Genomic DNA, 12,117 nt, shown 5'->3' on the forward strand with positions numbered 1-12,117 from the left:
AAGATACTAGCAAATCGAATTCAACAGCACATTAAAAAAATTATCCATTATGATCAAGTGGGATTCATTCCTGGGTTACAAGGCTGGTTCAATATTTGCAAATCCATCAATGTGATACATCACGTTAACAAAAGAAAAGATAAAAACCATATGATCCTGTCGATAGATGCAGAAAAAGCATTTGACAAAATACAGCACCCTTTCTTAATAAAAACCCTTGAGAGAGTCGGAATAGAAGGAACTGACCTAAACATTATAAAAGCAGTTTATGAAAAGCCCACAGCCAATATCATCCTCCATGGGGAAAAACTGAGAGCTTTCCCCCTGAGATCAGGAACACGACAGGGGTGCCCACTCTCACCACTGTTGTTCAACATAGTGCTGGAAGTTATAGCATCAGCAACCAGACAACAAAAGGAAATAAAAGGCATCAGAATCAGCAAAGATGAGGTCAAACTGTCACTTTTCACAGATGACATGATACTCTTCATGGAAAACCCGATCGGCTCCACCAGAAGCCTTCTAGAACTGATCCATGAATTCAGTAAAGTTGCAGGGTACAAAAATCAATGTACAGAAATCAGTTGCATTCCTATACACCAATAATGAAGCAGCAGAAAGAGAAACCAAGAAACGAATCCCATTCACAATTGCACGAAAAACCATAAAATACCTAGGAGTAAATCTAGCCAAAGATGTATAAGACCTGTATGATGAAAACTATAGAAAACTTATGAAAGAAATTGAAGACACCAAGAAATGGAAAAACATTCCATGCTCATGGATCAGAAGAATAAACACTGTTAAAATGTCATGACTACCCAAAGCAATCTACACATTCAATGCAACCCCCATCAAAATTACACCAGCATTCTTCTCAAAGCTAGAACAAACTATCCTCAAATTCGTATGGAACCACAAAAAGCCCGAATAGCCAAAGTAATATTGAAGAAGAAAACCAAAATGGGAGGCATCACATTCCCAGACATTGGCCTCTACTACAAAGCTGTCATCATCAAGACAGTATGGTATTGGCACAAAAACAGATACATGGACCAATGGAACAGAATAGAGAGCCCAGAAATAGACTCATAAATGTATGGCCAGTTAATCTTTGACAAAGCAGGAAAGAGTATCTGATGGGAGTGAGGGGGAGCCTCTTTAGCAGGTAGTGCTGGGAGAACTGGACAGCAACATGCAGAAGAATGAAACTAGACCACTCTCTTACACCATACACAAAAATAAACTCAAAAGGGATGAAGGGGGGTGCCTGGGTGGGTCAGTTGGTTAAGCGTCCGGCTTTGGCTCAGGTCATGACCTTACGGTTCATGGGTTTGAGCCCCACATCAGGCTCTGTGCTGACAGCAAGCTCAGAGCCTGGAGCCTGCTTCAGATTCTGTGTCTCCCTCTCTCTCTGACTCTCCCCTGCTTGCACTGTCTCTCTTTCAAAAAAAAAAACATAAAAAATAAAGAAATAAAAATAAATAAAAAATAAAGGGCTGAAGGACTGGAATGTGATACAGGAAACCATCAAAACCCTAGAGGAGAAAGTAGGAAACAGCCCCCTTGACCTCAATTCCAACAATTTCCTACTCGACACATCCCCAAAGGCAAGGGAATCAAGAGCAAAAATGAACTACTGGTATCTCATCAGGAAAAAAAGCTTCTGCACTGCAAAGGAAACAATTAAAAATAAACTAGTAGGCAACCGACAGAATGGGAAAAGATCAAGAAGATGTGGTTTATATACACATGGAACACTCTGTGGCAACGAGAAAGAATGAAATCTGGCCATTTGTAGCAACGTGGTTGGACCTCGAGGGTGTCGTGCTAAGCGAAATAAGTCAGGCGGAGAAGGACAGATACCATGTTTGCACTCATGGGTCTAACAGGAGAACAGGAGAAACCTAATGGAGGACCAGGGGGAGGGGAAGAGGGAAAGAGAGTTGGGAGAGAGAGGAACGCAAACCTTGAGAGACCATTGAATGCTGAAAATGAACTGAGGGTTGAAGGGGGCGGGGAAGAGGCGGTAGTGATGGAGGAGGGCACTTGTGGGGAAGAGCACTGGGTGTTATATGGACACTAACTTGAAAATAAACTATTTGAAAAAAAAAAAGAATAAAAACAAAAATCTGAGGTCAACAATCTAACTAAAAAAAAAAAACTAAAGCCAAAGCTCACAAAAGGTAGGAAATAATAAAGATGACCGGACAGATAAATGAAACCAAGAATGGAAAAACAATGGGGGAAAACAAAACCAAAAGTTGGTTCTCTGAAAAGACAAATAGTATAGACAAACTTTGAGCTAGATGGATTAAGGAAAAAAGAAGACTCAAATTATTAAAATCAGAAATGAAAGTGGGGATATTACTAGTGATTCTACAGAAATAAGATTTGAAGAATATACAGTGAAAAATTCTATGCTAACCAGCTGGATAACCTCCATGAAATGGACAAATTCCTAGAAATACAAAACCTACTGAGACTAAGTCACAAAGCAATAGACAACCTGAATAGACCTATAACTAGTAAGGAGATTAAATCAGTACTCAAAATCATCCAACAAAGGAAAGCCCAGGACTTGGAGGCTTCACTGGTGAATTCCACCAAATCTTTAATGAACTAATATCAATGCTTCTCAAACTTCTCCAAAAAAATAAATAAAAATAATAAAAATAATAAAAGAATGAAGTGGGGGGGGGAGAACACTTCCCAACTCATTCTATGAAGCCAGCATAATTGTGACACCAAAGTCAGACAAAGGTATTACGAGAAAACTACACACCAATATCTCTTTTGAAAAATGATGCAAAAATCCTCAGCAAAACACAAGCAAATAGATTTCAGCACCATTTAAAGAGGATTACACAGCATGACCAAGTGTGATTTATCCCTGGAATGCAAGGATGATGGATGATTACACCACAAAACAAAATGAAGGAAAAAAAGACACATGATCCTCTCAATCAATTTAGAAAAAGCATTTGACAAAATTCAACACCCTATTTAATAAAACAGGGGAAAGAAGGAAATTATCTCTACATTAAAAAAAAAAGCTACATATGAGAAACCCACAGCAAACAGAATACTGAATGGTCAAAGACAAAGTGTTTTCTCTAAGATCAGGAAGAAGGCATGGATGCCCACTATCACCACTTCTATTTAACACATTACTGGAAGTTCTAGTCAGAGCCATTAGGCAATAAAAGAAATAAAAGGCATCCAAACTAGGAAACGATCTGTTTGAAGATAATATGATTTTGTATGCAGAAAATCCCAGAATCCATCAGGAAACTACTGGAGTAAATGAATTTAGCCAAGTAGCAGGATACCAAGGCTGCACACAAAAATCAAGTGCATTTCTATACCCAAACAATGAACAATCTTGAAAGGAAATTATAAAAACAATTCCATTTACAATAAAATCAGAAAGAATAAAATACTTAGGAGATGAAAGACCTGTGTGATGAAAACTACAAAACATTGCTGAAAATAATTAGACATAAAAGACATAAATAAAAGGAGATACGTTCCATGTTCATGGACTGAAAGATTTAATACTGTAAAGATGTCAGCACTACTAAAAGTGATCTACAGATTCAATACAATTCCTATCAAAATCCCAGTGACATTTTTTGCAGAAATAGGAAAACCCAAGGCGCCTGGGTGGCTCAGTCAGTTGAGCTACCGACCTGAATCGCGGCTCAGGTCACGATCTCACGGTTCAGGAGTTCGAGCCCCCCATCAGGCTCTGCATGGACAGTGAGGAGCCTGCTTGGGATTCTCCCTCCTTCTCCTAGTTCCTCCCCTGCTTGCGTACACACTCTGTCTCTGAAAATAAAAGTTTTAATTTTTTTTTTAAATTTTGAGAGACAGAGAGAGACACAGAGCCCGATGCGGGGCTCAAACTCACCAACCGCAAGATATTACCTGAGCCGAAGCTGGACACTTAACCAACTTAGCCACCCAGGCACCCCAAAAATAAATGTTTTAAAAGGAAAAAAAAAATCCTAAAAATTCACATGCATTCCCAAGGACCCTGAATAGCCCCCTCTAAATTTTTTTTTTTTTTTTAAAGAGCCTGACCTGGAGCTCCATCCCATGACTCTGGGACCCTAACCTGAGACAAAATCAAGAATTGGATGCTCAACCAACTGAGCCACCCAGGTGCTCCCAAAATACTTCAAAGTTTATTTTGAGGGAGGGGGCACAAGCAAGGGAGGGGCAGGGAGAGAGGAGAGACAGAATCCCAAGCAGGCTCCACACTGTCAGCAAACAGCCCCACATGGGGCTCGATCTCATGAATCACGAGGTTGTGATCTGAGCGGAAACCAAGTGTCAGATGTTTAACTGACCGAGTCACCCAGGTGCTCTCGTGCCTTTTTAAAGTTTTGAGAGCGGGAGCGAATCCCAAATAGGCTCCAGGCTGTCACCACAGAGCCCAAGGGCTGTGCAAAACCCACGAACTGCGAGATGATGACTTGCGTTGAAATCAAGAGTCCTTGGATGCTTAACCGACCGATCCCCCCAGGCACCCCACCGGCAAGACATTCTTGAAATAGAAAAACAAAAGTGGAGGACACACTTCCTGATTCCAAAAGCTACTATACAAAGCTACAGTAATCCAAACAGTGTGGCCCTGGCATACAGACAGACACAGATTGATGGAACAGAGTGGAGAGCCCAGAAGTAAACCCTGGCGTATGTAACTGAAATGATTTTTGACAAGGGTACCAAGACCAGTCAATAGGAAAAGAACAGTCTTTTCAACAAATGGTGCCAGGAAAACTGGATCATCACATGCAAAAGAACGAAGCTGGATCCTTACCTAATACCTTATCTGTAAATTAACGCAAAATGGATGAAGGACCTAAATGCAGGACCTAAAACAGTAAAAGTCTTGGAAGAAAACAGGACAAAAACTTCAGGACACTGGATTTCGAAATGATTTCTTTAATAGGACACCAACATTTTTCTTCTATCAGGAGACCCTATGACCAGAGTAAAACAGCAACCCACAGGAGAAAAGCTTTCCAAATCACATACCTGATGGGGAATTAATATGCAAAATACACAAGGAACTTCTAAAACTCAACAACAAAAACCAAAAAGCAATTCAAAAATGGCCAAAGGACTTGACTAGACCTTTTTCCAAAGAAGATACCTGAATGGCCAATAAGCACAGGAAAAAATGCTCCCCATCCCTCATCACTAGGGAAAGGCCCCTCAGCGTCACAAGGAGATGGCACCTTGCACCGATTACAATGGTGATTACCAAGGACAACAGAAAACAGGGGTGGGGTGAGGATGTGGAAAACCTGGAGCCTTGTGTGTCCTGTTGCAGGAAGTAAAAATGATCTAGGGCTCCTGGCTCCCTCCATCGGTGGAGCCTGCAATTCGGGACCTCAAGTTTCTGAGCTCAAGCCCCACTTTGGGTGTAGAGATTACTTTAAAAAATATACAAAATCCCGGGGCGCCTGTATGGCTCAGTCAGTTGAGGGTCCGACTTCAGCTCAGGTCATGACCTCACAGTTCATGAGTTCAAGCCTCACTTCCGGCTTGTTACTGTCAGCACAGAGCCCACTTCAGATCGTCTGTCCCCCATCTCTTTGCCCCTCCCCCACGTAATCTCTAAGATAAACATTAAATTTTTTAAATATATAAAATCTTGGGGGCACCTGGGTGGCTCAGCCGGTTAAGCACCTGACTCTTGGTTTTGGCTGAGGTCATGATCTCACAGTTCCTGGGTTCAAACCCCACGTCTGGCTCTGCACTGATAGCACAGAGCCTGCTTGGGATTCTCTCTCCCTCTCTCTGCCCCTCTCCAGCTTGCTCTCTTTCAAAATAATAAACACTGAAACCCACACATTGACATATATAGAGAGACATATATAGAATCTTCTAAAAAATGTTATAAAATGGTACAGCCTCTGTGGAAACCAGTGTGTAGCTTCATCAAAAAATTAAAACTAGAATTACCATGTGCCCCAGAAGCTCCACTGAGTATACACCCAGAAGAATTAGAAACAGGGCCCCCAAAAATACGTATACACCTATGTTCACAGCAGCATTATTCACAGCAACTAAAAACACAGAAGCTACCCAGTGACCATCAACTGATGGGCAAAGAAACAAAACGTGGTGTGTACAGGAGATGGATTCGGATTCTGGCCAGACAAGGAAATTCTGCAACACGCTCCGACATGGATGAACCTTGAGGACATTCCACTAAGTAACAGAAGCTCGCGACAAAATAGACACTGTAAGAGTCCACTTATACGAGGTACTTAGATAGCAGAAATCAGAAAGACAGAAGGTACAATGGTAGGTGCCAGCGAAGAGTGGGGGAGTCATTGCTCAATAGGTAAAAGGTTTTGGGGCACCTGGGTGGCTCAGGTCAGGATCTCAAGGTTTGTGAGTTCAAGCCCTGTGTTCAATCCCTGCTTGGGATTCTCTGTCCCTCCCCTGCTCCCTCTCAAACTTAAAAAAAATAAAAAGTTTGTTTTACAAGATGAAAGAATTATGGGCATCGATGGTGGTGCTGGCTTCACAGCAATGTGAATATACTTAATATGTTACTGAACCGTGATCTTAGAAAGGGTTAAGATGGCAAAATTTTTAACTCACCAAATAAAAAATGACCATCTATAGAAAAGTGTATAATGAGGTATATTCACATGATGGAAGACCACCTAACATTAAAAGTGAACGAACCGCCCTACGGGACACTACGGTTTACCTTCCTTTCTGCCAACTCATGGGCGGTCTCTCACATGGATGGATGGTACCATGTTCAATGAAAACGCAAGACACACAGGAACATATGCAGAATGATTCCGTTTACGTAAAGTTCCAAAGCAGACAAACTACGTTGTATGAGGAGGCGCACGAGGAAGACACTTCGGAGAAGAGCGAGCCACAAACGATGCCCCGGCGTTCCCCATCTCGGCCCTACCTCCCGTCACCTTGGGGCAGGTGGGGGAGCTTTAAAACCTCCCCCAGCCCAGGCTCCCCAGCCGGAGGTTCCGACTCCAGGGTGCGTGCGGTGCTGGCCTCGGGCACCCGCTTCCAAAGCCCCCCGGGTGTCCCTAACAGGAGGACAAAGTGCGGGGGGCGGGCCTCCGGGGGGCTGGCAGCGGCGTCCCTGCCCCGGTGGGAGTCTCACCGGCGGTAACTGTGGAGCTCACCGTGCGCTTCTCCTACGCCCCCATCTGGAGCCGTCAGCGCTGCTCGTGTTCCACGGCGTACACGTAGGTGTTCCAGGGCCCACAGCTCACAGCCCTCACCCGGAGCTGCTCACCCACGAAATACTCCACTCGGCGCGGCCGGTCCAAGCTGCTCGTGTCCTTGTGGCCAAGCTGTCCGTATTTACCTAGAGCGAAACGAGCCCCTTGGCCACCCTCGCCGCCGGACCTTGGGGCTGCCCCCTCCAGGAAGCAACTTCAGCCCAAGGACCGAAGTGCTGGCTCTCAGCCTCCACAGAGTCCTCAGGGCAGGCGAAGCTGCAGGTCCCCAAGGGGCAGCTGCCACCAGCCACTCCGGGCAAGATGCTCTTCCGGGTGGCCTGCTCCTCGCCCCAGATACGCAGAGCAGAGATTTCTGTCGCAACTTTGGTTTCTGCCCAGTGCAGACCAAAGGACGGGTCATCAGTGCTGTCTAACTGTTCCCTTAGGACACTTTTTCAGAAAGATAAATGGAAGCACTAACAGCGTGTCTCTCTCCTGTCTGGTCTCTGACCTTCAGTGTGCTTGGACCCGTTCTGGACAAGGGGATACACAGCAGTTCAGTCCCCAAGTTCCCGGTGGTCAGGCCGAGGCCACTGCTTCCCCGCGGCTGCATGGCTTTCGTCTCCTGCTCCCCACCCCGGTCTCTCCGCTCGCCGCGCCCCCAGCCCCAGGCTCAAGCACCGCCAGAGCAAGCCCTTACTTACCCCAGCCCCAGGTGTAGAGCTCCCCTGTTCCTACAACAAGAGCAAGGGGCTGTCACAAGACATTTGTCACACGGCCTGCCACTGCCCATGGCCAGCACCTTGTAGGGTCCTGAGCTCTGCTGGGCACAGCAAAACATACCCTCTAAGGACTGTGTAATCACATCCAAGGTGGCAAAGGATGCAGGTTGAGCCAGTGTACCTTCCTTTCTGCCAATTCGTGGGCTCTACTGCACAGCTACCGAGGTCAGGAGTCTTCGAGGCTGGACTGGGCAGGCCCTGCTCTCACAGGAGGCGAACACTGGCCTCCCTCATGGAGGAGGGACCTTCGGGGCCTGTCGGCTGGGGACCTACTGCTGACGCCCCACGGAGGTCGGGGCCGTAGTCACTGAAGTGAGGCAGCTACTCAGTACTCAAAGACACTTAAAATAGCAGTTTTTCGGGGGATCACACTCTCCTGCAGCGGGGGTGGGGCGGGGTGGAGGGACTTCCTGCTCCGTCGGGACCCAGCCCCCCTGCCCCACTCACTGGTCACCACGGCCGTGTGCCGGGATCCACAGCTGGCCTTGGCTGCGTCTGTGCCCGGGGGGAGATCCAGTAAAGCCGGGAAGGGCTGGATGGCTATGAAGGGGGCCGGGCCTCCAGCCTCACCCCTGCCTGTTCTCGCGTCAGAACCGTCTTCCTTCAGGCCCCTGGCTTCGGAGAAGCAGGAAGTGACGAGGACAATGGCGGATCACACTGAGCACTGACCTACCCCTCATCCATACATGAGCTCAACTGGCACAACAGCGCCGCAAAGCACCTTCCTGTCCAACCCCCAACCCCCCGGAACATGCTGGGGTTGACGGGTCTGCAGGGAGTGTGGTGCCGATGCACCAGCCTCGCCGTGCTCCCATCCCTAGGGGCCCAGAGTCCTGCAGCGGGTCCTGGGGTCCTACGGACGTCACATGTCCCCTCTGAGCACCGTGGGGTCTCAGGCCAGCATATGGCCAGGAGTCAGGCGTGAGAGAAACAGGCATAGAACTGATGCTCACCTTCCTGGGCAGTGGTCTTGCCATCCTCTGCCAGGCTCCTGCTGGGCAGGGCCAGCTGCCCAGATTCATTCCAGCCCCAGATGTAAATATCGCCAGTCTCTGAAAAATAGACAAAGGGGTCCCATCAAATAGACTGTAAACCCCACAACTTCCAAAGCCCCCTGAATCCACCTCAATCCCCTCATACCCACTAGCTCCCTGGGGACAACTAATGCCCGCGGGGCCCCAGTTAGCGCCTGGGGCACAGCCTCCTTCGGGGCCCAGCAGCTTCCTGGTCTTTTTTTCTTTTTTTAAATGTTTATTTAGAATGAGACAGCAAGGGAGTGAAAGAGAGAGGGGAAGAGAGAATCCCAAGTTCCGCATTGTCAGAGTGTTTTTAATTTATTTTTGAGAGACAGAAAGAGCGTGAGCAGGGGAGGGTCAGAGAGGGAGAGGAAGACACAGAATCCGAAGCAGGCTCCAGGCTCTGAGCTAGCTGTCAGCACAGAGCCTGACTCGGGGCTCGAACCTGGGAGCCGTGAGATCATGACCTGAGCCAAAGCTGGACGTTTGACCGACTGACCCACCCAGGCGCCCTCAGGCTCCACATTGTCGGTACAGGGCCCGATGTGGGGCTCAATCTTGAGAACCATGAGGTCATGACCTGAGCCGAAATCAAGAGTCCAGACACTTGACTGACTGAGCCACCCAGGCGCCCCTGGACTAACACCATCTTGAACAAACCTGCCATGATAACAACCCTGTGACCTGAAGCCTTTCCCGGCACAGCCCTGGACAGACCCTTTTCTAGATTGCACACACAAGAGCCCTTAAGAACACCCTTGGGGGGCGCCTGGGTGGCTCAGTCGGTTAAGTATCCGGCTTCGGCTCAGGTCATGATCTCACAGTTCGTGGATTCAAGCCCCGCATCGGGCTCTGTGCTGATAGCCAGCTCAGAGCCTGGAGCCTGCTTCAGATTCTGGGTCTCCCTCTCTCTCTGACCCTCCCCTGCTCGTGCTGTCTCGCTCTAGCTCTCAAAAATAAATAAAAAACATTAAAAAAAAAAAGAACACCCTTAGGGCAGAAGGTCCTTGGATCTGCTCTGGAGTGGGACTGACACATCTATTCTCAGACAGCCTCCTCCAGGTGGTCCCCCAGCAGGAACTCCCCAGCCTCCAGGGCTATAAAAGCAGGTCTGAATGGAGGTGGGGTCGCAGCCGACTTGCAGCCGCCAGAGACACATGTCCGCAAGTAAAGCGTTTCTTGTCCAGCTAGACTCGGCCTTTTTCTTTGGTCTACAACGTCCTTGGGGTGCGCTTGTGCACTAACTTCCCTTTTACGGAACGTCCCACAACACACACTTCGGAAATGCACCCCTGGAAGTTCCCCACGGCCTCTCACACTCCCGTGTGAGCCCACACTCTTTGGTTCAGCCTTTCCCCCACTGGTCCAGTTGAAGACCTTTTCTGAGCCCTGACCCCCCAACACTACAGTTTGTTGGCTGGAGAACAGCCGCCCTCCTCTAACAGTCCCCTAGGCTGGAGCTCATTTTTATCAAGCCTTCCATCTGTACCAGTGTTTCAAGCACTTTTCAAATCACTTAATCCTCAGAACAGCCCTACAGATGGTCACATGACCACATCCCCGTTTTATTCACGAGAAGACAGGAGGCATGGACAAGGTGAGTGCCCTGCCCAAGGTCATAAGGGGCAAAAGTGATGGCATGAACCTAGAAGTCTGGGCTGAAGCATCTGTCCTCCAAACACTGAGAAACTTAAGGCTTCCAACCCCTCCCACCCTTAATTAAGTGGGAGACTTCCCATCGGCTGTTCCTAGTCTTCCCTTCCCGCTGGCAGCAGTTTTCAAGTCCGGCTGCAGCCCGAGGCCCATTACATGAGACTACGGTGGGGTAGGGTGCAGGCGGAAGTTGTTGTTAAAGCGGCCCCCCACCCCCGGGACGGGAGTGGCAGCCAGAGCCGCAGATGCAGACCCTTCAACAGATCATCTGCTCTGCCCCCCCTCCCCCAACAGCCCAGGGATCAGCTGCAGCTGGGGCCCGGCCAGGGCGCTGAACTTACGATCCAAAGTGAAGGTCTTCACCCTGGGCTCACCCTCACCGCCCTCATCCTCCCTGTGGGCTCACGTCCACTGTGGGCCACACGTCACGGCCCCCTGACCGACTGCAGCCTTTCTTCATTCTCCTTGGCTCAGCGGACCCCTCACCCCTTCATGCGCCCTTGCAGTGTTTTAGGAAGGCAGCCCTGCCTGGAAATGGAGGGATGGGGGGGAGGGGCGGGAGACTCCAACAGAAAACAGGAAACAGCTGCAACAGTACCAGGGTGAGAAGTATTGGCGTGGGTAATAGCCGTGGCAGAGAGGCTGAATTTTTAAAAAATGTTTTATTTATTTTTGAGAGTGCCTGAGCCTGTACTCCTGTACAGGGGAGAGAGAGAGAATATCCCAAGCAGGCTCCATGCTGTCAACACAGAGCCAGACGCTGGGCTCCATCTCACAAACCCGGAGATCACAGCCTGAGCCGCTATCAAAAGTCAGACGCTTAACCAACTGAGCCACCCAGGTGCCCTAGAGGGACTGAATTTGAGAGGCATGTAGGGGTCATGAATGACGGAGCTCATTGAGGTGGGATGAACCTGGAAGGAGGCCTGGCTAGTCTACGCACCAAAACCAGAGAAAGAGGAAGAAGGTTTGGAGCCCTAGAGCCGCTGAGTCTGTCTGGAGAGGCACCAGGTCACTTACCACTCACACACACAGAGTGCCAGCCCCCTGCCGCCACCTCAGCCATGGGGAGGCCCTGCAGCGCCTCCAGCAGCCGGGGCTCCAGCTCGGCCTCCAGAGTCCCGTGGCCCAGCTGTCCATGCCTGCACAAGGGAGACGCCAATCAAGGCTCCCCTTCCTTACCCCAGTCACACTCCACTTGTGCCCGTACGGTCACCTCCCACTCGGAGCCGGGTTTACCTGCCCCGCCCGCCCCCGCAAGAGGCCCATGGGCCACACGTGCCCACGCCCCCACTCACCGGCCCACAGCCCCACTCACGTGCCCACGCCACCCACTCACTGGCCCACGCCGTCACTCACGTGCCCACACCCCCAGCCACGTGCCCACGCCCTCACCGGCCCACGCCCCCCACTCACATGCCCACACCCCCACTCACCGGC

At 49.1% G+C, this 12,117-nt stretch overlaps 1 protein-coding gene across 1 annotated transcript in view; it reads right to left on the reverse strand.

Moving 5' to 3' along the window:
- Positions 1-6,822: 6,822 nt before the first annotated feature.
- The window catches only part of RCCD1 (RCC1 domain containing 1), a 7,463-nt gene continuing 2,168 nt past the window's right edge, over positions 6,823-12,117 (reverse strand). The window contains exons 4-8 of the mRNA XM_029952301.1: positions 11,698-11,829; positions 8,962-9,060; positions 8,456-8,623; positions 7,931-7,960; positions 6,823-7,372 (exon numbers count right to left, since the gene is read on the reverse strand). Of these exons, the coding sequence (XP_029808161.1) occupies positions 7,221-7,372; positions 7,931-7,960; positions 8,456-8,623; positions 8,962-9,060; positions 11,698-11,829 (581 nt within the window). The 3' untranslated portion in view covers positions 6,823-7,220. The remainder of the gene's footprint in view (positions 7,373-7,930; positions 7,961-8,455; positions 8,624-8,961; positions 9,061-11,697; positions 11,830-12,117) is intronic.

Source organism: Suricata suricatta, chromosome 9 (genome assembly GCF_006229205.1).
Source record: "Suricata suricatta isolate VVHF042 chromosome 9, meerkat_22Aug2017_6uvM2_HiC, whole genome shotgun sequence".
NCBI classification, from domain to species: Eukaryota; Metazoa; Chordata; class Mammalia; order Carnivora; family Herpestidae; genus Suricata; species Suricata suricatta.